Source organism: Geotrypetes seraphini, chromosome 6, assembly GCF_902459505.1.
Source record: "Geotrypetes seraphini chromosome 6, aGeoSer1.1, whole genome shotgun sequence".
NCBI lineage: Eukaryota > Metazoa > Chordata > Amphibia > Gymnophiona > Dermophiidae > Geotrypetes > Geotrypetes seraphini.
Genome location: NC_047089.1, coordinates 137,861,814 through 137,888,127, shown reverse-complemented (window position 1 = coordinate 137,888,127; position 26,314 = coordinate 137,861,814). Strand labels below are relative to the sequence as shown.

At 42.7% G+C, this 26,314-nt stretch overlaps 1 protein-coding gene across 1 annotated transcript in view; it reads left to right on the top strand.

Annotated features, from left to right (window-relative positions):
* TMEM131 (transmembrane protein 131) overlaps positions 1–26,314 on the top strand; it is a 396,906-nt gene that overhangs the window by 156,936 nt on the left and 213,656 nt on the right. Inside the window, 4 exon segments of the mRNA XM_033949394.1 lie at positions 8,978–9,094; positions 9,097–9,130; positions 9,227–9,283; positions 15,507–15,568. Of these exon segments, the coding sequence (XP_033805285.1) occupies positions 8,978–9,094; positions 9,097–9,130; positions 9,227–9,283; positions 15,507–15,568 (270 nt within the window).

Below are 26,314 nucleotides of genomic sequence, written 5' to 3'. Positions count from 1 at the left end.
GAAGATGGATGGAGAAAGAAGAAATATCAAATGGTCTGGAGACCCTGGCAACTGAGTTAAGAGAAGATAAAAGAACAAAAGAATTGCCGCTGCTAGGTCAGACCAGTGGTCCATCCTGCCCAGCAGTCCGCTTACGTGGCGACCCCCAGGTCAAAGACCAGTGCTCTAAATGAGTCAAGCTTCACCTGCGTACGTCCCAGTTTAGCAGGAACTTTTCCAGCTTAGTCTTGAAACCCTGGAGGGTGGTTTTCCCCTACAACAGATTCTGGAAGAGTATTCCAGCTCTCCACCACTCTGGGTGATGAAGAACTTCCTTACATTTGTATGGAATCTATCCCCTTTCAACTTTAGAGAGTGCCCTCTTGTTCTCCCTACCTTGGAGAGTGTGAACAGCCTTGAGACCAACATGATTTGAAGAATAAAATGATGAGACGACAAAAGATAGAAAAAAAAAATTTTATTTTCTATTTCGTGATTCGAATATATCAGATTTGAAATATGTATCCTGCTAGAGCTGGTGTTAGACATAACTGGGGACTGCAAAGCCCAGGATATGCTTCTTTAGCTTCCAGCTGGCTTGGGGTTCTCTCTGACCTGGGGGCAGTTGCCCTAGTTGCACTCCCCTAACACTATTCCTGTCATGTGTGACTGCAGTATTTTGTTAGCATGATTGTTCTGTGTAGCATTCTGTAATAAATTTGGCTTATTCAGCTTTCTCTTTAGTGGAGAGGATATTTGTGAAGAGAAGGGGAGACAGAGTTTTTGGTGATCCTTGCGTTTATAAAATGAAAATTGTACAGAATATTGTTAAGTTCAATATAAAATCATAACTATTCATGGCTTGGCGGATGGGATCGGACGGGGTGGGGACCGAGCTTGTAGAGATCGGACTGGGCAGAGACAGGGATCGAGCTTGCGGAGACAGGGACAAATATTTTCCCTATGTCATTCTTTAGGGACAGGGACTGACCTCGTGTTAAGGGGTACAAATTTTTCCCCGTGTCATCCTCTAGTCCATAGGCCACAGTTAGGCTAATGCAGGCCTTATGCATACAAGCAGGTATAGGCAGTATATACTCCTACAGAGATGTGAGAGATGATGGTGGCACCATGGTAATATGTGAAACAAAGGCAATTTGCTTCTTTCCTTCACCTATCAAGGGGTGCTGTTACACAGTTGACAGCATGCTTTAGGAAGTTTAAGGTAATTAGTGCTATAAAACAATTAGCTTGGAGTGGTTTGACTCACTCATTCATATCTAGAGGGAAAAGCACAAACCAAGCCACAAACTTTTTGGTTGTCTTTGCAAACAGATCATGAGGGACAACAACTGGTAAATGCAGTCTTTATTACCAAAATAGAAAATACATAGAAATATGTATCACTTGCATAAAACATACTACTGATTAAATAAAAACCATTACATAAACCGTTGGTAGATACTGGTACACCCTAAGCACCAGAACTAAATATATTGCACACAATATGTAAACTAAGATCTCCTAGAGAGATAAACAGCTATGATTCACACATGGCTAAATCACCAAAGAAGTCCTGTAACCTTCCTCGCACTTGCACAAAAGGCATTTCTAAACTAAACCTTTAGTGAACTATAAAAGGAATTCCTGCTCACCATTGGATCTCTGGGGTGCAGTCCACAAGGTAACTGGAATGTCTCTTCCAGGGCAATAAGCCAGAGACAGACCCCCAGTTCTCTGGGCAGTTGCAGAATTTCAGCACAGGGAAGGAAGTCACCGGTCTTACGATAGGATCGGCCTGAGCTGTCAGCTGATATCAGTCTTAGGCAATTCAGAGAGAGAGCTCACAAGTCCCTGTGAAGACAGGTGTCCTCTTTTACAAGGAACAGCACAAGAGAACTCTTCTCTGCAATCTTAGGTCTGGTGGGGCACACGCAGTCACTTCAGCTTCCATCTCCTTCACAATCTTGTATCTTTCTCTTCCGGGCACCAACTGTTTTCCCTTTCTTCCTTTGGCTTACTTTTTAAGGTGTTTTCTCCCTTCTTCCCAGGCATTTTCAGAAATCAGTCAGTGCCTGACTTGCAGGGGTAACTTGGGTCACATAGCTCAAGTCATGTGGCCTGCTGGTCAGTAGAAGATGTAACACAAATCATCAAATAGATAAGACTTATGGCACCAGATATCACAGTTCTGCAGAATTAGTCTTTTCCCACACAATATTGGAGGATGAGAAGTAGTAGTAGTGAGAGAAACGTTTGTTGAGGCCTATATACCCTCGACTAACCCCCTTCTCTGATCCAGCAGAAGGACTCCAGACGTACCTTACTTCCCTGGTGGTCTAGCAGTGTGTTGGGGAAGGAGCAATTCCCACTAGCTCCTGCTCATGCTTTCTCAGTGCTGAGAATGGCTGCTGAGACTTCCAGTGGTGTAAATGTGTGTACTAGTGCTGCCCAATTCACGATTCGAATCAATTCACCGATTCATTTCGGGTGAATTGGTTTGAATCGATTCAAAAACAAAACAAATCGGCTTCCTGATTCATGACTGATCCTCCCCTCTCGCCCCCTAAAGCAGGATCGGCAGCGCTGCCTCTTGCTGGCCGGCTGCTGCCGCTCCTGCTTTAGAGGGCGAGGGGGGAAGGATCAGTCAGAAAGTGCTGCGGTGTCCAGCTTCTCCCCGGACCTCCCACGCATCTCTTTACCTAATTCAAGCAGGGAGCAGCCTGCAGAAAGGATCGCGGGTACTGTAGCTATCCTTGCAGGTTGCCATAGGCCTCATGATCTGTCTTCCTTCTGCCGCGGTCCCGCCCCTCCTCTGACGTCAGAGGCAGGTTCGCAGCAGAGGGAAGACAGTTCCTGAGGCCTATGGCAACCTGCAAGGATCGCTAAGTACCCACATAGAAGCATAGAATATGACGGCAGAAAAGGGCCATCGGCCCAACAAGTCTGCCCACTCTAAGAACCCTCCCCCCTAAGCACTTCCTCGAAGTGAACCCACATGCTTATCCCATTTTTTCTTAAAATCGAGCACGTTGTTGGCCTCAATTACCTGAAGTGGAAGATCATTCCAACGATCAACCACCCTTTCGGTGAAGAAATACTTCCTAGTGTCACCATGAAATCTCCCACCCTTGATTTTTAACGGATGCCCTCTTGTTGCCATAGTTCCTGTAAGGAAAAAGATGTCGTCTTCTACCTCAATATGGCCAGTAACATATTTTAATGTCTCTATCATGTCTCCCCTCTCTCTGTGTTCCTCGAGAGAGTATAGCTGCAATTTACGTAGACGTTCTTCATATGGGGAGATCCTTGAGTCCCGAGATCACCCTAGTGGCCATTCGCTGAACCAACTCCATTCTCAGCACATCCTTTTGATAATGTGGCCTCCAAAATTGAACACAATATTCCAGATGAGGTCTCACCATGGACCTGTACAATGGCATTACAACTTCGGGCTTTCGGCTGACAAAACTTCTACGGATGCAACCCAGCATTTGTCTAGCCTTGGATGATGCTTTCTCCACTTGATTGGCAGTCTTCATATCTTCACTAATGATTACTCCTAGGTCCCTTTCTGCAACAGTTCTTGTTAAGGTCTCACCATTCAGGGTGTAAGTTCTGCGTGGGTTTCCGCTGCCAAGGTGCATAACCTTACACTTTTTGGCATTAAAACTCAGTTGCCAAGTTGCGGACCATTGTTCTAGTAAGAGTAGGTCCTGCGTCATAGTGTCGGGCAAGGTGCTTTTGCCCACTATGTTGCACAGTTTAACGTCATTGGCAAATAATGCAATTTTACCTCAAAGTCCCTGAGGCAGGTCATAGAAACATAGAAGATGACGACAGAAAAGGGCTACAGCCCATCAAGTCTGCCCACTCTGCTTACCCACCTCCTGTCTATGCCCTAATGACCCAGTTTCCTTATCTTGACCCTCGTAGGGATCCCACATGGGTATCCCATTTATTCTTAAAGTCTGGCACGCTGTCTGCCTCGATCACCTGCACTGGAAGCTTGTTCTAATGATCAACCACTCTCTCTGTGAAGAAATACTTTCTGGTGTCGCCATGAAATTTTCTGCCCCTGAGTTTGAGTGGGTGCCCTCTTGTGGCCGAGGGTCCCTTGAGAAAAAAAATATCATCTTCCACTTCGACACGTCCCGTGAGGTACTTAAATGTTTCGATCATGTCTCCCCTCTCCCTACGTTCCTCGAGAGTGTAGAGCTGCAATTTGTTCAGTCTCTCTTCGTACAAGAGACCCTTGAGCCCCGAGATCATCCTGGTGGCCGTCCGCTGAACCGATTCAATTCTGCGCACATCTTTACTGTAATGTGGCCTCCAGAATTGCACACAGTACTCCAGATGAGGTCTTACCATGGCTCTGTACAACGGCATTATGACTTCAGGCTTTCGGCTGACGAAACTTCTATTGATACAACCCAATATCTGCCTTGCCTTAGATGAAGCCTTCTCCACTTGATTGGCAGTTTTCATGTCTGCACTGATGATTACTCCTAAATCTCGTTCTGCTGAAGTCCTAGTTAAAGTTTCTCCGTTCAAGAAGTACGTCCTGCATGGATTTCCGCTTCCGAGGTGCATGACCTTACATTTCTTAGCATTGAAGCCTAGCTGCCAGGTTGAGGACCAACTTTCCAATGTAAGCAGGTCCTGCGCCATATATGCGCAGGTCCCGTACAAAGATATTAAATAGAATTGGACCCAAGACCGAGCCCTGCGGTACTCCACTGATCACTTCCGATGTTTCGGAGGGAGTACCATTTACCACCACCCTCTGGAGTCTGCCACTGAGCCAGTCTTTAACCCATGCAGTCAATGTTTCTCCTAGTCCCAATGAACTCATCTTGTTCAATAACCTATGATGTGGAACACTATCAAAAGCCTTACTGAAGTCCAAATACATGACATCCAGGGACTCTCCCATATCTAGCTTTTTTTGTTACCCAGTCAAAGAAGCTGATTAGATTGGATTGGCAGGACCTTCCCTTTGTAAATCCATGCTGGTGGGGATCCCTCAGCCTCTCGTCGCTCAGGATCGCATCTAATTTGTGTTTAATCAACATTTCCATAAGTTTACACACTACTGATGTGAGACTTACCGGTCTGTAATTTGCAGTCTCCGACCTGCATCCCTTTTTGTGGAGCGGAATGACGTTAGCTGTTTTTCAGTCCAATGGGACTCTTCCCATGCTTAGGGAAAGATTGAAGAGCGCAGCTAACGGCTCCGCCAGGACATCTCTCAATTCCCTAAGCACTCTGGGATGCAGTTTATCCGGTCCCATGGCTTTGTTCACTTTGAGCTTTGATAGTTCTTGGTAGACGCTGCCGGTGGTAAATTCAAAATTCCGGAACGGGTCTTCTGAGCTCTCCCTTGTCTGCAGCTGTGGTGCCTCACAGGTAAAGATTGAGCAGAAGTATTCATTGTGTAGTTTGGCTTTATCAGAGTCCGATTCTACATAGTTACCATCGGGTTTCCTTAGGCGCACTATCCCGTCTGTGTTCCTTTCTGTCACTAACATACCTGAGAAAGGATTTATCCCCTTTTTTAATATTCTTAGCTAGATTTTCTTCCATCCAGAGATTGGCATCTCTGACTGCTTTTTTAACATTTCTGGATTTCACCAGATAGGCTTCTTTAGCTTCCAGTTGTTGCGATTTGTTTGTAGGATATAAATGCTCTCTTCTTCTGTTTTACGAGTTCCGAGATCTCCGCGGAGAACCATTGGGGTTTATTATTTCTCTGTTGTTTACTCACTGTTTTTATATAGAGGTTGGTTGCTTCCTGTAGGGTAGATTTCAGAGCTGACCACAGTACCTCCACACTATCTGTTGTGTCCTGGTTTTGCAGTGCCTCATAGACATAATCTCCCATGCTCTTGAAGTTAGTGCCCTTAAAGTTAAGGACCTTTGTGGATGTGTTTGACTTATTGAAACCCTTCCTGAGGTGAAACCACACCATGTTGTGGTCACTGGAGGCCAACGCATCTCCCACCGAAACTTCTGTGACACTATCTTCGTTGGTCCAGTATCGCCTGATCCCTAGTGGGCTCCAATACCATCTGTTTGAGTCGTGCTCCCCTTATGGAGGTTAGTAGCTTTCTGCTGCCGCTGGTCATAGCGGAAAGTTTGTTCCAGTCTACATCAGGCATATTGAAGTCCCCCAACAATACAGTGTCTCCACGCAGAGTGATGGTCTCGATGTCTTCGATCAATTTTTTGTCTGTCATCCTGTTGTCTTGGAGGTCTGTATACAACACTAAGATACAGGCATTTGTCATTTCCCCTGGCCAGGTTTACCCAGAGGGATTCCCCGGTATATTTGATCCCTGTGATTTTGGTAACTTTGATGTCCTCTTTGATGTATAGTGCTACCCCTCCTCCGGTTTTGCCGTCTCTGTCTCGACGGAGCAAGTTATATCCTGGTATAGCCATATCCCACCCATGGGAATCCGTGAACCAAGTTTCAGATATTGCCACTATATCTAGGTCGGCATTCCTCATTTCCATTTCTAATTCCAGAATTTTATTGTCTAAACTGTGGGCATTGACATACATAGCCCTCCATACACTGAGTTTAACCGGTCTCTATGGGGATTTTCCCGTTTGAGTTAGTTTGCCCTCTACAATTTTGTCTGCAATGTGAGTACTTACCTCGATCCTTTCTGCAGGCTGCTCCCTGCTTGAATTAAATAAAGGGATGCGCGGGAGGTCCGGGGACGACGATAGGCTTTCGGGGGGAGGTGCAGTCCTTCAGGGGGACAGGCCTTCAGGGGTGGTGGTACAGGCCTTTGTGAGGGGGAGTGGTGCAGTCCGGGGGGGGGGGACATGCCTTCAGGAGACGGGGGCCCTGGTACACGGAGGGAGGGAGGGAAGGGGGTTTCAAAGAGACATGCATATGCCAGACTTTAGGGGGGAAGAAGTAATGGGTCTAAAAACAGAGGAGAGGGATGGTGGACAATGGGATTTAGGGAGGGAAGGAACAGAAAGGGAGAGAAGTTGGACACAAGGGATGGTGTGGAGGGGGGGATAGAGATACTGGATAGGAGGGTAGATGGGAAAAGAAAGAGAGATATGGTGGACCCTGGGGTGGTGGGGAATGGGGGAGAGATGCTGGATGAAAGGGTCGTTGAGAAAAGGTGGATCTATGGATGGAGACAAAAAAAGAAAAGATGCCAGACCTCCGGGGGAGGGATGGGAAATGGAAGGTGAGGACAGAGATAGAAGATGGATGGCTAGCACCGAGAAAGAAGGAGACCCTGGCAAGCAAATTATCAGAAGACAACCAGAGCCAGGAACCAACAAGATTTGAATAATGATCAGACAACAAAAGGTAGAAAAAATAATTTTATTTTCTGTTTTGTGATTACAATATGTCAGATTTGAAATGTGTATCCTGCCAGAGCTGATGTTAGATCACAAACATGAGCTAAGATTTAACAGAGAGGAAAAGTCTTTTTTGTTTGTTTGTTTATACCACAACGCAAGTGTGGGTAGGAGAAGGCAAAGGGGTGAAGAGGCTGTAAAACAAACCCACCAGGATGTTTGAAAAAAACCCCCAAAACAAACAAACACCCAATTGGGCAGGAAAATCGAATCGAAAAATCGATTCAATAGGCTGAATCGAATCAAATTTTTTATCCTGAATCGGGCAGCACCAGTGTGTACTATAGACATGTATATGCAGACATGGCAGCTATGCCCCTAGGAATGCTAGGGCTCAGAATTTATATATAAGTGCACACCATCTTGGCAGCATCTTAGTTGTATGTCTGTATTTGGTTGTGCAGTTTGTAAGAACCATTTCTGCATGTAAAACATTCTTTACACTTGGAAAATGCTTTATACATTTACCACCTTTTTGTCCTTGTACCAGAGAAGGGCATATCTTCCTCTCTGCTTTTACAAGCTGGGATCCATCCTTACAACTGACTTTTCCCATAGCACATGCATTGTAGATTTTTCTGAATTCTTCCCTTTTCTTTAATACTTAATTTTTATCCTGTTAGAGCAGTGGGCTGAAAATCACTTGACCCTCCATTGCCTCTGGTTGTAAGCCCTCTGGGGTCAGACAATACCAACTGTACCTGAATATAATTCACCTTGAGTTACAACTTTAAAAGGCATGAACTAAAACCAAGATTCCCTCACCCTCATTTTCTGGCTTTGGCAGCCTTGTAATACAGACACCAGAAAATGCCAAAATTTACTTGGTCTTTTTTTGTTGGGGGACAAGTTTTAAACTGATGAAAGTCTGCAAATGGTCTTCACCACTTCTTGAAAACATGTTCTACATATTGTTTTCCTTTACCAACCTAAATATCCCGGGATGCCTTTTCTTTGTTCAGGAACAACTTCATAGAGTACATTGTAAGACAAGTATTTTTTAGCTGCATAAAAGGATTATTTTTATTCAGCACTTTTATTCAGGCTATTGAACATTGTACCCCTGATGTTTTATATGCAGTTGCCATTGCTCATATTTTGGCTTGTAGGTGAACATTTTAATATGAGTAGTTCTCATAAACAACACTATATATGGTAGTACTGTTACTAGTAAAATAGATGAGATATAACCCTTCATTTTGTTACAAAAATACATGTAAATTTTTATATTTGTGGGAGTTAAAGGCAGTAGCATGGCAGTCAAGCATGTCAGTTGGATATTGCTAACATTTCTTCAGGCTTTGTATCTAAACCCATCATTATCTCTTAAATACAACACAAGATTAGAACCCAGATGACTCGTTCTATGGTTTTCTTTCTGATACACAGTCCATCCAAAGGAATTTGAGAAATATTCTTTATATTCCATATTGGATAATGTACGTTTGCCACTTTTTCTGATGGCTGGTAATAAACACAGCATACCAGAGCAATGTTTCTTTCTAATGCGCCTGTACTCCTTGGTAATTTTGTCCTCCCCACTGTTGAGTTCTTATCTTCTAATTGGAATACTGTATTTTAATATGTACCTTTCTTCCTATAGGAAATTCCTCCCTATGAAACAAAAGGAGTAATGCGTGCCAGCTTTTCTTCACGAGAAGCAGACAATCATACAGCTTTCATTAGAATTAAAACGAACACCTCAGACAGTACTGAGTTTTATTGTACTAACCTGTGGAGGTAGAAGTCACAACAGGTCTTTAACTACTGCTGTTTTTTAAAAATTCATCTTAATATACTCGCATTGCAGTAGCCTTGCTGAAAGTGAAATAAAATTTTCTTTTTCTTAAAGCCCCTGGAATTTATTCATCAACAGAAATGGTTAGATTTGGTACACTACGAACACAAGGTAAGATGAGAATGTACTTTATAGTTAACAGCATGTAGCAAGCATCAGAGCTGGCTTTCAGTTAAGAATAATTTATATGATCCACATTTTAAAATACAGTATATATGTTTAAGGTCTGTTGCATCTTGTAGTTAGTGTTTTGTTTTTTGGCTTGTCTCTGGCCAATGCCACATATTTTCCTTTGTTTAAACTGGTCTAGCCACAGTGATAATGTGCTACAAGAGATTACATAGTAACATAGTAGATGGTGGCAGATAAAGACCCGAATGGTCCATCCAGTCTGCCCAGCCTGATTCAATTAAAATTTTTTAATTTTTTCTTCTTAGCTATTTCTGGGCAAGAATCCAAAGCTTTACCCGGTACTGTGCTTGGGTTCCAACTGCTGAAATCTCTGTTAAGACTTACTCCAGCCTAACTACACCCTCCCAGCCATTGAAGCCCTCCCTAGCCCATCCTCCACCAAACGGCCATATACAGACACAGACCGTGCAAGTCTGCCCAGTACTGGCCTTAGTTCAATATTTAATATTATTTTCTGATTCTAAATCCTCTGTGTTCATCCCACGCTTCTTTGAACTCAGTCACAGTTTTACTCTCCACTACCTCTCTCGGGAGCGCATTCCAGGCATCCACTACCCTCTCCGTAAAGTAGAATTTCTTAACTGCCCCTGAATCTACCACCCCTCAACCTCAAATTATGTCCTCTGGTTTTACCATTTTCCTTTCTCTGGAAAAGATTTTGTTCTACATTAATACCCTTCAAGTATTTGAACGTCTGAATCATATCTCCCCTGTCTCTCCTTTCCTCTAGGGTATCCAGTCTCTCCTCATATGTCTTCTGGCGCAAGCCTCCTATCATTTTCGTTGCCCTCCTCTGGACCGCCTCAAGTCTTCTTACTTCCTTCGCCAGATACGGTCTCCAAAACTGAACACAATATTCCAAGTGGGGCCTTACCAATGACCTGTACAGGGGCATCAACACCTTCTTCCTTCTACTGACTACGCATTTCTTTATACAGCCCAGCATCCTTCTGGCAGCAGCCACTGCCTTGTCACACTGTTTTTTTGCCTTTAGATCTTTGGACACTATTACCCCAAGGTCCCTCTCCCCGTCCGTGCATATCAGCTTCTCTCCTCCCAGCATATACGGTTCCTTCCTATTATTAATCCCCAAATGCATTACTCTGCATTTCTTTGCATTGAATTTTAGTTGCCAGGCATTAGACCATTCCTCTAACTTTTGCAGATCCTTTTTCATATTTTCCACTCCCTCTTCGGTGTCTACTCTGTTAGAAATCTTGGTATCATCTGCAAAACGGCACACTTTTCCTTCTAACCCTTCAGCAATGTCACTCACAAACATATTGAACAGGATTGTCCCCAGCACCGAACCCTGAGGGACTCCACTACTCACCTTTCCTTCCTTCGAGTGACTTCCATTAACCACTACCCTCTGGCGTCTGTCCGACAGCCAGTTTCTGACCCAGTTCACCACTTTGGGTCCTAACTTCAGCCCTTCAAGTTTGTTCAACAGCCTCCTATGAGGAACCGTGTCAAAGACTGCTGAAATCCAAGTAAATTACATCTAGCATATGTCCTCGATCCAGCTCTCTGGTCACCCAATCAAAAAATTCAATCAGGTTCGTTTGGCACGATTTACCTTTTGTAAAGCCATGTTGCCTCGGATCCTGTAACCCATTAGATTCAAGGAAGTACACTATCCTTTCTTTCAGCAACACTTCCATTATTTTTCCAACAACTGAAGTGAGGCTCACCGGCCTGTAGTTTCCTGCTTCATCCCTGTGACCATTTTTATGAATAGGGACCACATCCGCTCTCCTCCAATCCCCAGGAATCACTCCTGTCTCCAGAGATTTGTTGAACAAGTCTTTAATAGGACTCGCCAGAACCTCTCTGAGCTCCCTTAGTATCCTGGGATGGATCCCGTCTGGTCCCACTGCTTTGTCCACCTTCAGTTTTTCAAGTTGCTCATAAACACCCTCCTCCGTGAACGGCGCCGAATCTACTCCATTTTCTCGTGTAACTTTGACATACAATCTCGGTCCTTCTCCAGGATTTTCTTCTGTGAACATAGAACAGAAGAATTTGTTTAGCACATTTGCTTTCTCCTCATCACTCTCCACATATTTGTTCCCAGCATCTTTTAGCCTAGCAATTCCATTTTTCATCTTCCTCCTTTTACTAATATATCGGAAAAAATTTTTGTCTCCCTTTTTTACATTTTTAGCCATTTGTTCTTCCGCCTGTGCTTTCGCCAGATGTATCTCTCTCTTGGCTTCTTTCAGTTTCACCCTGTAGTCCTTTCTACTCTCCTCTTCTTGGGTTTTTTTTATATTTCATGAACGCCAACTCTTTCGCCTTTATTTTTTCAGCCACTAGGTTGGAGAACCATATCGGCTTCCTTTTTCTCTTGTTTTTATTGATTTTCTTCACATAAAGGTCCATAGCCATTTTTATTGCTCCTTTCAGCTTAGACCACTGTCTTTCCACTGTCCTCTATGTCCTCCCATCCTCTTCTTCGTACTCTCCCATTGCATTAAAGTCCGTACGTTTGAATCTAGGACTTTAAGTATCGTCGGCCACTCTCCACTTTAGCCATTATATCAAACCAAACCGTTTGATGATCGCTACTTCCCAGGTGAGCACCCACTCGAACATTAGAGATACTCTCTCCATTTGTGAGGACCAGATCCAATATCGCTTTTTTCCTTGTGGGTTCCGTCACCATTTGTCTGAGCAGAGCCTCTTGAAAGGCATCCACAATCTCCCTACTTCTTTCCCATTCCGCAGACGGAACATTCCAGTCCACATCCGGCAGATTGAAATCTCCCAACAGCAGAACCTCCTCTTTCCTTCCAAACTTTTGGATATCCACAATCAGATCCTTATCAATTTGCTGCGATTGAGTCGGAGGTCTGTAGACTACACCCACATAGATAGAAGTTCCATCTTCTCTTTTCAGAGCAATCCATATCGCTTCTTCCTCTCCCCAGGTCCCTTGCATTTTGGTCGCTTGGATATTGATCTTTACATAGAGAGCTACTCTTCCACCTTTTTGACCATCTCTGTCCTTCCTAAAAAGATTATATCCCGGTATGTTTGCATCCCATCCATGTGATTCACTGAACCATGTCTCTGTGATAGCGACAATATCTAGATCTGCCTCTACCATCAGGACTTGCAGATCATGAACTTTGTTGCTTAGACTGCGAGCATTTGTGGTCATTGCTTTCCAGCTATTTTTCAGCGATAATCTCCTTTTTCGTATGGATTTTGTTTCGATTCACTTTCCGTCCGCAATACTAAGAAATGAGTTGCTGATATTGTTTATGTTGCAGACTTTACTACTATCACATCTTTCTTTTGCCGGAGTGGTCTCTATAATTGTCCTTCGTACATACACCATCCCCACCTTCTAGTTTAAATGCCTAGAAAAATATTGTCTAAATTTCTCTGCAAGGTTTCTTTTTCCTGCTGTAGTAATATGCCATTAATCAAATACAGTAAAGAATAATAGGTCTGAGGAGCATATCTTGTGTCCCTCTGATGTTATGCTCTTTATTAACGAGAAAAGTAGAAATTTCCTCTGGCACTTCCCAAGTTAAATCTGTTTACTGTATTTTTCGATCCATAAGACGCACCCTAGATTTAGAGGAGGAAAACAAGAAAAAAAACCATTCTGAACCAAAATTCTCCCTTCCAGGCTCTGTAACCTGTCCCCTCTCCCTGCCAGGCTGTGTACCCTGTCCCCCTTCTGGTGGTCTAGTCGAAGGCAGGAACAGGGCAGGCAGGCAGGCATAGTGACAGGCAGGGCCCCCCACCCTGAGACAAGAAAGCAGGCAGGCAGGGCCCCCCCAAGTGTATAATCTGTCTTTTCTTTTCACTATCCATGTGTACCATTTCCTCTCCTTTCATTAAGTATCACATCTCTGTATCTTTATTCTTCCCCTTTCCAGCATTTTTTCCATGTCCCTGTACCTATGCTCCCTCCTCCTTCAGCATTTCTTTGCTCTGTCTCTTTCCCTCCCCATATTAAGCTTCATTTCCTTCCTTCTGTACTCCTCACCCCCACCCCGAGGCAAGCAGGCAGGCCGTCTCCCTGTACCTTATAGTTCCTCCAGCGCAGCTTGACAGGCCCGTTCCTCCATATCCTGCCCGAACACGAAGGGAGCGGCGGTGGAGGCAGCTGAGGCCCGGATGTGCCGCCCAGCAATGCCTTGGGGGAAGGGAGGGAGGCGAGAGGGAGGCCTGAACCAGCCGCTGCTGTTGCTATTAACGTAGCCGCTCGCTCTCGTCAGGGCTGTGCTATCATGCCGACTCCCAGCGGCTGCTGGTTCCGATGGCTGCAGATCTTGCTGTCTCCAGCGGCAGAGCGGCGTGCAAAGCTGCCTGCCAGGTTGACTGATGCGGCTGCCTCCTCTTCCCTTCTGTAGTGGCAGAGCGGCGCAAAAGGCTTCCTGCCTGGTCCCGCACCACTTCCTGGGAGAACGGAAGCGGCGCATAACTAGGCAGACAACCGTGTGCGCCACTCTGCCGCTACAGAAGGGAAGAGGAGGCAGCTGCATCAGCCGACCAGGCAGGCAGCTTTGTGCGCTGCTCTGCCACTAGAGAGGCAGCCGTGTTCAATGAGTAACCAAGTGGGCGGGGGTTGTGTATTCACTCCATAGGATGCACCTTTAATCCACCCACTTTATTGGATGGAAAAAGTATGTCTTATGGAATGAAAAATATGGTAACTGCTGTTTTAAATCACTTTTTCACAATCTAAAACCAAAGGCAGAGTTAAGAACAAGCTTTTTCATGTATTTCTGACATCTTGTAATATCCTTAGAAACATAGAAACTGACGGCAGAAAAGGGCCACAGCCCATCTAGTCTGCCCACACCAATTATTGCGGGGCAACTGTCCCCTATTTCAGTTAAGGAGCATTATGCCAGGAGTGTAGCTTCTTCATGGACAGAATCTAGATCTTGTTCTCCTGAGGAGATTTGCAGGACGGCGACGTGGTCTTTTCTTCACATGTTTGCCAAATTCTACAGAGTGGATGTTGCTGCCAGACAGGACTCTGCCTTTGGGTCCTAGGTCTTAAGGACCGGCAAAGCAAACCCACCCTAGCTTTCTTGGGGGGACTGCTTTTGTACATCCCTATGGTCTAGAACAGTGGTCTCAAACATGCGGCCCGGGGGCCACATGCGGCCCGCCAGGTACTATTTTGAGGCCCTCGGTATGTTTATCATAATCACAAAAGTAAAATAAAACAGTTTCTTGATCATATGTCTCTTTAGCCATAAATGACAATATTATTATTAAGACTTAGCCAAAAGGAAAGATTTATAATCTATAAAGAGTTTTACCTCATGCAAAATTGTCATTTCTTTAATAAGATATTAACTATTTTTTCCGAGGCCCTCCAAGTACCTACAAATCCAAAAGGTGGCCCTGCAAAGGGTTTGAGTTTGAGACCACTGGTCTAGAATGCCTCACCTATTGCACTTGAAAAGGAGATTTTGTACTTACCCTGGTAAGCTCTTTTCAAGTAGATAGGTGAGACATTCTAGACCCCCCGCCCTGTCCTTGCTGTGCCTGTTTCAGATTTCATTCTCCTTCTGCTTATCCAATCTGTTGTGGGAGTAGTTCTGAAACTCCTTTGATGCCTCTGTTGGCGATTAACGATACTGTTTAGTTGTTTGAGCAGAACAATAGTTTAGCCTGTCGTTACAGGTGCCTCTACTTCACAGATGGGTGTGTCTCTCTATGCTTGGGTACTGACTGATAGAGGGCGTTAAACTAGCCTGTGAAGTACACTGGAGGCAGAGTGAAAAACCTGGAATGGATTTCTTGTGCAGCTCATGTGAGTAAGGGGAAATAACCCAATGGTCTAGAACAGGGGTAGGCAACTCCGGTCCTCGAGGAACGGAATCAAGTTGGGCTTTCAGGATTTCCCCCATGAATATACACTGAAACAGTGCATGCAAAGAGATCTCATGCATATTCATTGAGGGAAATCCTGGAAACCCGACTGGATTCTGGCTCTCGAGGACCGGAGTTGCCCACCCCTGGTCTAGAATGTCTCACCTATATATTGGAAAAGAGCTTACCAGGGTAAGTATATAATCTCCTTTTATAGAACTGTAATGAGGCAACATGTTTTTCACTATTGCTGTGAACTAAAATGCTTTTTATTTCTTTCTCATTAAAACAGATTTTGCAAAGGTTTTAAATCTGCATTTATTAAATTCAGGAACCAAGGATGTACCAATAACAGTAAGTTTCAGAATGTAAATGTACACAAGAAGTGCATTTCAATTTTTTTTTAACTTCATGTTGAATTTTATTTTAAGGGAGATGAGAGGGCTTACTGAGGATTTCAAGTTTTTATTGTATTGAGTTAAGCTATAGTAGCAATTAATTTGTATGACAATGACCAGCTTTTCAGCAGAGCATGTACTTTCAGCAGAGCATGAAGAGTGTAACTGCTTCTCAGTAAACATGGTGAATAAATACTCTTCTCTTTTAAGAGAGGACGATAGGTGCAAATTAAAAAAAGCAGCGGTAAATTATGAATAAACACTTAAATAGTGTGTATCTTCAGTATTTCATAATCATTGGTGTTTTCTCTTATCAAAAATCAAAGTTTCCAGTTATTTTGTTGCAGATCATGTCATTTTACAATGTATTTAGGGAGTTATTGCCAGCAATAAAGAGACAGAATTATGTTTTAATAAGAGCAGGAGCATACAATCTGGAAACAGTAAAAGTACAGCACTCATAAATAAAACAAAATAAAATAGTTCAGATGTAAATAGAGAGAAAATATGTTGTCAAAAACCAAAGAAAAAAGTCAGATCTTAAAAAAAAATAAAATAAAATTTAAAGCCTTAATTACTTTCAACACCAAATTGAGCCGGCAATGAATTTCATAAGACCAGAGTACTATAGCAGAAAGCTGATTGATATGTACATTCTGACCTAATGCAAAACCATGGAGCGGATGTTGAGAAGGGAGTGTACGGTGTAATACTAGATCTGAGGTGAATTTAAGTAAAGCAGCAAACTGGTATAGAACACACAAACTCTGATAAAACTTTAAATCAAATTCTAGTCAGTACTTGTAACTAGTACAAGTGGTGTTCAAATAGAAAGGTTGTGGCATTCTCCGGAGACAAGCAGGGTTAATGCAGGCACACTTACTTGCTGGTGAAGTCCTCTGACAAGCCTGCGCACCAGTGCTCTCCCCTAGGATCAATAGAATTTTTTTTTTCCCACTGAGCATGTGCAGACTACCTTGCCTCTGGGACTCCGCCTTCCAACTGTCAGTTTTTTCTTTGACAATGGTTAGTGCAGGTTGTGTCTCTCCCCTCTCCTTGCCTCTTCAGATAAAAAAGTACTAGTTGCCCAATTTTTTATTTTTTTTTTAATATATATTCCAGTTTTTTTATTTCTCTTATTTTTTTCCAGTCAGAATAGAGATGCTGTAAAAACAAAACAACACCCAAAAACAAACACAGAAAAAAAATGAGTCAGATAGCAGTATTCAATAGTTCTTCCTCACTTTGCGCCGGCATTAACTTCCTGTTTGCGGTACAGCCGCCAAAGACACTGAAATTCAGTGGTCTTTAGAACCATGAAGGTTTCCTTAATGGAGAGGACAGCTTCATCATTGGCGCTTTGCACCTCCACAGCGTGGAACTCTCCGACGCTCACTTCATATATGGCCCCTCCCCCTCAGGGCTCAAGCAAGGTACCGCCGGGGGAGGACAGCCCAACGATTCCACTGCAGTTGCCGTCGAATAAAAAGCACATGGTACTAGCGGCCAAAGGAAAGGAAAAACAAACAAACAGCTCCAGAGGCAAATGTTACCCCTCCCCCACCAATTTCAAAGAAAGCAGCACGAGGTCAGCAAAAGCAGCCCACGTCTGCATCAGCTTCCTGAACTTCAATAGAGAGGCCTCCTGCAAGCATGGTGACTGCCTCACAGTCCTCATTTGAAGCAGCACTGGATAATTCAGGTAAAATTTTACCTTATACTTAAAAAAAAAAAAAAAAGCAACTTCACCTTCTCTTACTGAGGATATTTATCTACCTCTAAAAAGAGAGTTGTCTACAGATCCCTACCAGAAATTCTCTCTTTGACTCCGGTGGCACAGTTTTTTCTCACTTTTCCAGAAATTTATTGAAGGAGAGTGCTGCTCTTTTCTTTTAACCTTCCCCCTCTCTGCTTGCAACTGAGGTAGCTTCACACTGTTTAACTGTAATATTCAGTACCTGATCCATCTACTGCCTGTGCAGAATATATCTCAAATTCGCCAGACACTGCTTGGTCTCCAAAAATAACACTTTGTCTCTCACCACAACAGGTTTGATATGATATGCTAGACTCCCGTCCTGTGGGAATTGACCCGCCGTCTCTTCTGCAACCACCATCTCAGCAGACTTCACTGGAGGAATGCTCTTATTTTAAATTTCTCCAGAAGGTTGCTACTTTTTCAGGCTTAGACAGATTCATCAACCCTCCAGAAGAAAAAAAAAAAGATTTTCAAAGGTATTACCAGGGGGCCATGCTCATGCCAAAGATCCTGGCTCATCATCTGCAAATTTTACATTTTCAGCATACCATCTTACAACAATGATATTTCGGATGATATGACAAACCTTCATAGGGCATTGCAAGAGTCTACGTTTCATCTTATAAAAACTAATTATGATGCTTATGATATGACCTCTAGAATTTTTGCAGTGGCTAGAACAGCCTGTCACAATACTTGGCTCAAAGCCTCTGACCTTTGGACTGATCTTCTTGACAGAGTAGCTGATGCTCCCTGTCTCGGAGATAGCCTGTTTGGAGAACAGGTGAAGGCTACAAGTATCACAGCTCAAGGAAGACTCCACAGCCATGCGAGAGCTCTCTACATATTCCATAGACCAATCTCAATCTTATCGTACATTAGTTAATTCTTCATCTTATTGCAGATCATATCATCAACAATTTTTTCAACAATACTGTTCTTGCAGACGGCTTCAGTCCTTATCCCAGATCAGTGCCTATGCAGAACCAGGGACCTATTTTCACTCAAAAACAACATCCAAGAGAGTGTAAACAACAATCAGTTACATCACTTCCTCCGCTCAAACAAAACCCAATTAGGAAAACTGAATTATTGGTTGAGTCCTTTGATCTTTCAAATGTTTTTGTATACTGCTTTTAGAAGGATTTTAAAAACATATTTGTTTGATAAATTTATTACATAATTCTTCTTAACTTCAATTTTACTATGTTTAATATGTATATTTCACTGATTGTCCAGTTCTTTTTTGTGAACCATCTGGATCTTCTGTGGGTGGGCGGTATACAAGAATAAAGTTGTTGTTATTATTAACCAGTTTCTTCCCAGCATGGCAAAGCATCACAACAGACTCTTGAGTTCTTAAAATAATTTCCCAAGTATAATCCCTCAATTAACAACAAAAATTTCCCTGTTGCTCCAAAACAATGCCATCAAAAAAGTCCCTGCACAGCACCGCTACCAGGGATTCTACTCAAGGTTCTTCTCATGCCAAAGAAAAACAATGATCTTCGTCCTATTCTGGACTTTTGTTCTTTCAATGCTTACCTCAAGAGGGAAAAATTTCACATATTTTCATTTTCAGCATTTCTTCCACTTCTCAAAGATGCTTGTGCTCACATCCCTATTCATCCATCTCATTGGAGATTTCTCAGTTTTCAATTCCTCAACAATAATTACCAGTACAAAGTTCTACCATTTTGCCTGTCTTCCGCTCCGTGTGTATTCACAAACTGTTTGGCAGTGGTAGCAGCAATCTCAGAAAACAATATCACATGGGGTTTCCTTTACCTGGATTACTGACCTGCAAGCTTTGTTTTGAATAATGCTGGTGTAGATGGACTGAGGTTGAAATAGACACTAGATAAATGACATGGGTTTATTTCCCGCGGTTATCCGCAGGGACGGGAACAGTGATGAATTCTGTCACCATGTCATTCTCTACCTCAGATTATAACACCTTTCCACTCAATTGTTTTCTTTTCTCTCTGATTATAAACTGCTTTGATATTTATTTTCCAAAGGTGATATATCAAGAAAAATATACTGAACTATAATTTCCTAGATGAAGGCTGATAAACGGCAATTCTTATGTTCTTAAACCTCTGTAGCAGTCACAAATGAAAACAGTTTCACAGGCTTTTGTTGCAGATTTTTGCACATTCCATGCTTGTTTCTCATTTGAATTATTTACAGTTTAATAAGTGTGCTGTAATTGTAGACATGTATGGTTTCATAGTACTTTTCTGTAATATGAACTACAAGTGATTGACATATTAGTGCTACCGTAGTATCCAGCCAGAGCTGAGTAAATAATATAGGAAGGTCAAGTGTAGAAAGATCTTCAGTTACTATGTGCATGAAATTCCTGCAGTAATACTACACTGATTTATTATTGTGGAAACTACTTTTATGCAGTAATATGAAAAGTCAAATTTTCCACATTTCTATCACATTATAAAGCAGGGGTATAGAAATCTTTTCTTCATCAAAACTCCTCCCTTATCTTCACCAAGGCAGTCATGAAACAGCTTTGTTATGAAAACATCTCATATCTGTGGATCAGATACAGAATATAAGTTGAAATCTGGAATGTTATATCAAAATTTTGTAGAGAGAATATCCATCTAGGTTAGTTTCTAAAGCTATGAATAGAGCCTTTTATAATCCAAGGGAACAATTACTACAATATAAAACCATTTTTGTTCTTGTTGTCTAAGGCAACATCTAATATTGTCCTGATGCTCTAAATGAAATTAGTATCAGAACAATTAATAGTGCAATTTAGTAAAAGCATGTTGACACTGCATACAATAATCCACTAGGAGATCTGAAAATTTCTTCATTTTCAAACAAGAATGATATTCCACTAGTCTGATTTTAAATGACCATATGAAGTCTGTCCAATATAAGTAAGTCTACATGGGCACATATTTATTGACATGAAGTGAACCCTTTCAATTCCCAGTGCTTATTTTAAAAGGATGAATATAATCTGATGTTTCCAGTATCAGCAGGCAAAAGGAACAATGGCCACACTCCCAGTGACACTGGGTCTATCCAAAGCTTCCAACTGAAAATGTCACAAATTAGGACTTAAGCAATCACTCAAAGTAGTTATGCTCATATGCAAAAAATATTCTAATATTTTCAAATAGATGTAGTTTCAAAATAGTTAGATTGGGTTGAATAGCCTTCTTTATATAAGAATAACACCTAAGAGTTATATTAATTTTGTGATGAAACTTAAATTTATATATTTGTAGGAAATTGATATAATTTAATAATATTTGGTATAGGAATAGGATAATTTATTAAAATACGCAAAGATAGTTCTATTTTAGATAGTATGAGTTTTTAATTATTTATCCTATTTATGCGTCTACAACTATCAATAGTTTATTTTAAAAGGATGGGTTTAAAAGTTAGATTAATTATATATAATTTATGATTCATATTATAGAATTGGATAGGTTATTATAATTAAATAATGAGATTTATTAATTTTGCCTGTAAGGAGTTTCTCATCATCTGGTCTCTTATGTGTGTTTCCAAGTTTTCACTATTAATTTGGGAGGGGTGAGTTGGGGATATGGGAGGATGGGATTGGGAGGGAAGAGGGATTTTATTTTAGGTTTTAAATTTGGGAAACATGAATATTTAGTGCTTACTCATAATTTGTATTACTGGATGATATGTTTATGCTTTATATATAAATTGTATAATGGATTTTAAAATATTTTCAATGTTAATGGCCTCAACCATCCGATTAAAAGGAAAAAAAAACACACTATTATTTTTAAAACAACAGAATGCGGATATTTGCTATATCCAAGAGACACATTTATCTGCTATGGAATCTAAAAAATTGGAGGGAGATTGGGCAAAGCATTGTTTTTTTGCCCCTGCGTAGGGAAAAAGGCTGGAGTGGCTATTTAGTGAATAGGAAGTGTACTGCAATGTTCAAATTGGGTGCTTCAGATCCTTTGGGAAGATGGTTACACATAGACATGAGCATGGGAAATACTACAAAGGCGCTTTTCAATGTATATGCCCCTAATTCGAACCAAAGTGAGTTTTTCAAGACTCTACAACAATTGGTGCTACCACTGGCTGCTTCTAATTTAGTAGTGGGGGATTTTAACGCTGTTATGGATCCTTTAATGGATAAAAAACCTAGTAAAATTATGAAATCATTAGGATTAGATAATTTTGTACAGTCTTGTGACTTGAAAGATATATGGCGAATACTTCATTTTGATGGTCGGGAATTTTCTTTTTGTTCCCATGTTCACAAATCCTTTTCAAGAATAGATTACATTTTTGTTTCGAACCAATTAGTTCAACAGATAACGCAAGCCTCCATAGGTCCAATTATTTTGTCTGATCATGGAGGAGTGTGGGTTGAACTCAAAATTGTTGATCAGGATAATAGTAGACCTGTATGGAGATTTGATAATATATTGCTTGCGGATCCAAAATTTTGTGAAGATATTAAATTAAAAATGAATGAATATTTCCAACTTAATACCACAGAAGAAATCTCTATGGAAACATTATGGGATACTTTTAAGGCAACCATGAGAGGACAAATTATTTCATTTTCAGCATATACTAGGAAACAGGTCAAAAGACAATTTTCCAATTTGGAACAAGAAATTAGAGTCTTAAAGTCGAAATTGAGTGACAAATGGGAACACCCTACGTTACAAGCTCTTTTAAAAGCCAAATGTAAATATAATGAGATTTCTTCTAAATTGGTAAGGAAAGATTTATTTTCTCAACAAGCTTTGTATTATGGAAACTCAAATAAGGCGGGAAGATTATTGGCGAATTATCTTAAAGCAAAAAAAAGGAAGACAAAAATAATTGCAATTAAAGATGAGAAAGGAGATACTTATTCTCAAGTTGAACCTATTTTAAAACAATTTTTAGATTATTCTTCTGAGCATTATTAGATAAAGAAAAAGATGGTTTAGAGTTTTTAAAATTATTAGAGGGACCTAAAATTCCTTAACATATAAAGGATGCCTGCTGTACCCCTACTATTGGCCTTTTTTATGATGGCACTGATAAGAACATAAGAACATAAGCTGTGCCTCCGCCGGGTCAGACCATAGGTCCATCCTGCCCAGCAGTCCGCTCCCGCGGCGGCCCAAACAGGTCACGACCTGTCTGAATCACCAGAAGGGGCCCCCTTGCCACCTTGGTTTCCCATTGAGTCCTATCTTCCCATCGAAGTCCTAACCCTCTGGTCTTGCACATGCACTACCTGGTTGGGTTTCTATACTTATTACCTGGTTTGCTTTCTATACCTGTGTTACATCCCAGCACCTCTCTCAGTATCCCACGATCCCTTTATCCCTCAGGAATCCGTCCAATCCCTGTTTGAATCCCTGTACCGTACTCTGCCTGATCACTTCCTCCGGTAGCGCATTCCAGGTGTCCACGACCCTTTGGGTGAAAAAAAAACTTCCTTGCATTTGTTTTGAACCTATCTCCCTTCAGTTTCTCCGAATGCCCCCTCGTACTTGTTGTCCCCTTCAGCCTGAAGAATCTGTCCCTATCCACCCTCTCTATGCCCCTCATGATCTTGAAGGTCTCTATCATATCTCCCTTGAGCCTCCTTTTTTCCAGAGAGAAGAGCCCCAGCCTATCCAACCTCTCGGCGTACGGGCAGTGTTCCAGCCCCCTTACCAGTTTCGTTGCTCTCCTTTGGACTCTCTCAAGTACCGCCATGTCCTTCTTGAGGTACGGCGACCAATATTGAACGCAGTATTCCAGATGTGGACGCACCATCGCTCGATACAATGGCATGATGACTTCCCGCGTCCTGGTTGTTATGCCCCTCTTTATGATGCCCAGCATCCTGTTGGCTTTTTTCGAGGCTGCTGCGCACTGCGCAGATGGCTTCAGTGATGCATCTACCAGCACACCCAAGTCTCTCTCTAGACTGCTGTCTCCCAGCAATGCCCCCCCCAATTTGTAGTTGAACAACGGGTTCCTTTTCCCTATATGCATGACCTTGCATTTTTCCACGTTAAAGCGCATTTTCCATTTGTTTGCCCAGTCTTCCAGCTTGTCCAGGTCCCTTTGCAGGTCCTCACACTCCTCCCTGGATCTAACTCTGCCGCACAGTTTGGTATCGTCTGCAAATTTTATAACCTCGCACTTTGCCTCCTTTTCCAGGTCATTGATAAATATGTTGAAGAGTAACGGCCCCAGCACCGATCCCTGTGGCACACCGCTCGTGACTCCCCGCCAGTCAGAATATTGTCCCTTTACTCCGACCCTCTGCAGTCTACCCGACAACCAGTGCTTGATCCATCTGTGCACATCCCCTCCCACCCCGTGGTTCCACAGCTTCCTAAGCAGCCTTTCATGTGGCACCTTGTCGAAAGCCTTTTGAAAATCGAGGTAAATGATGTCTATGGGTTCCCCATTGTCCACCCGACTGCTTATTCCCTCAAAGAAGTGCAAAAGGTTCGTTAAGCATGATCTTCCTTTACAGAATCCGTGCTGGCTTGTTCTCAGTAGGCCATTTCTCTCGATGTGCTCGCAAATACCATCCTTGATCATAGCTTCCACCATCTTCCCTATAATTGAAGTCAGGCTCACCGGCCTGTAGTTCCCGGGGTCACCCCTCGATCCCTTCTTGAAGATAGGTGTGACATTCGCCAGTTTCCAGTCCTCTGGTACCTCTCCAGTTTTCAAGGATAGGTTGCAAACATGCTGGATTGTGCCCGCTATTTCTTGTCTTAGTTCCTTCAGAACCCTTGGATGGATCCCGTCTGGGCCCGGCGATTTGCCGCATTTTAACCTGTCTATCTGTTTGAGGACATCCTCCTTACTTACCTCTATGTGTTCCAATTTTTCAGCCTGTTCCCCACTTATGAGCTCCTCTGAATTCGGTATGTTAGATGTGTCTTCTCTCGTGAAAACTGACGAGAAGAACGTGTTCAACCTCTCAGCTACCTCTTTATCCTCCTTAATCACTCCCTTCCTATCCCCATCGTCCAACGGCCCCACCTCCTCTCTCGCTGGTCGCTTCCCCTTTACGTAACTGAAGAATGCCTTGAAGTTCTTCGCCTCCCTGGCCAGCCCCTCTTCGTAGTTCCCTTTTGCTTTTCTAACCTCCCGGTGGCATTCCTTTTGGCATTTCCTGTGCGCCTGGTGATTTTCCTCCGTTGGGTCATTTTTCCATCTCCGGAAGGATACTTTTTTGTCATTTATTGCCCTCTTTGCTTCAGTTGAGATCCAAACCGGGTCCTTTGATCGCTTGTTCTTGCCGCTTTTCCTGAAACTGGGGACGTACATTCTTTGTGCTTCCTGCAGGGTGTCCCTGAATAGGGTCCAGGTGCTTCCTACAGTCTCCATCCTAAGGATGTTTCTGAGCTTTCTTCCCACCATTTCCCTCATAGCAGCATAGTTCCCTTTCCTGAAGTTGAGCGCAGTTGTTGCGGTCCTCCTTACTGTGGGTGTCCCCCTTTCTAATGTGAATCTGATCGCATTGTGGTCACTGTTGCCTAGTGGTCCTCCCACTTCTACCCCTTTTGCAGGCCCCCCTAATCCGTTTAGGATGAGGTCAAGAGTAGCACTCCCTTGCGTCGGTTCCCTGACTAGTTGCTCCATGAAGCAGTCCCTCACAGCTTCTACAAATTCTGTTTCCCTAGCGCAGTTGGAGTGACCCGTACTCCAGTCAATCCCCGGGTAGTTGAAGTCCCCCATCACTGTTACACTTCCAGTCCTGCATTCTTGTCTCAGTTCAGCTTCCAAGTCGTGTCCGACTCCTTCCGGCGTACCAGGTGGGCGATAGTACAGCCCCAGTTTTATGCCTGCACTCTTGTTTCCCGGCAATTTGACCCATAGTGACTCCAGCCCCTCTGCCTTCGTTGCCATATCCATCCCGACTGAGTAGATAGAGTCTTTTATATATAGTGATCTTCAATGCTGCTCTGCTGGGCAGCGGCTGTTGGTCTCCAAGGCTCTCCTTTTGGCTAAGAAGGCTAGTTTGGTTTCCTGGCGGGCACCGCATGCTCCTTCCTTCTCTCAGTGGCATTTGTCCCTTTATGATTTAGCCCTTTTGGAACGAAGAGCGGCGGGGATGCATGTGGAGACCCTCTGGCCCAAATTTCAGGATGTATGGGAAGGATACTGGCTGTCCCTTCCCCATAGGGAGAGGAGCCTGTTGTTAAATTGCTGAACTCTCGAGTTATGAAGCTACTACAGGGGGTTGGGTGCTGCCTCTTACCATGCACAGTCCGCCCTGGTGGGCTTTTCATCCATTTCTTTCTTTTCCTTTTTTCTTTTTCTTTCATAGGTACACTTTGGTCTTCCGTTCTCTCTCCTGCTTCTGACGGGTAGCTCCGCTTCATACTGTTGTTTTCTTTTCTTTTACTTTTCTATAGTGTGCTTTTCTTCGGTTTTATCTCTTTCTACTCTTTTCTAGTCTCGGCTGACTACCACATAGGTCTGGGGGGGGAGGGGTTTGGGATGTTTGGGTTTTAGTCTTATGTACTATGTTCTCTGGTTGCTTGTTTCTTGTTGGGGAGGGTTTGTTGCGGGTCATTGTAAACTTATGTATTGGGCATCTGCTTTTTGCTGCATTGATGCCTTGTGTCTGTAGCTTGCCCTGATCGGGCGGGTGCCATCACTTTGCAGATGTGTTTTTGCTTTTTACTGTTTCTATATGCTGTTGGTTTTGCCCAATAAAGAAATATTATACCAAAAAAAACCACACATATAAAAGGAAGTTTAGAGAAGTCTATATCATTAAACGAATTACAAACAGCATTGAAATCCCTTAGAGTAGGATCCGCTCCAGGTGGTGATGGTTTTACGGTAGAGTTCTATAAATCATTTCAAAATACCCTATTACCACATCTGTTAAATTTATATCAGGCTCAACTGAATAAAGGTTATATTACAGGCACTATGGCAGAATCT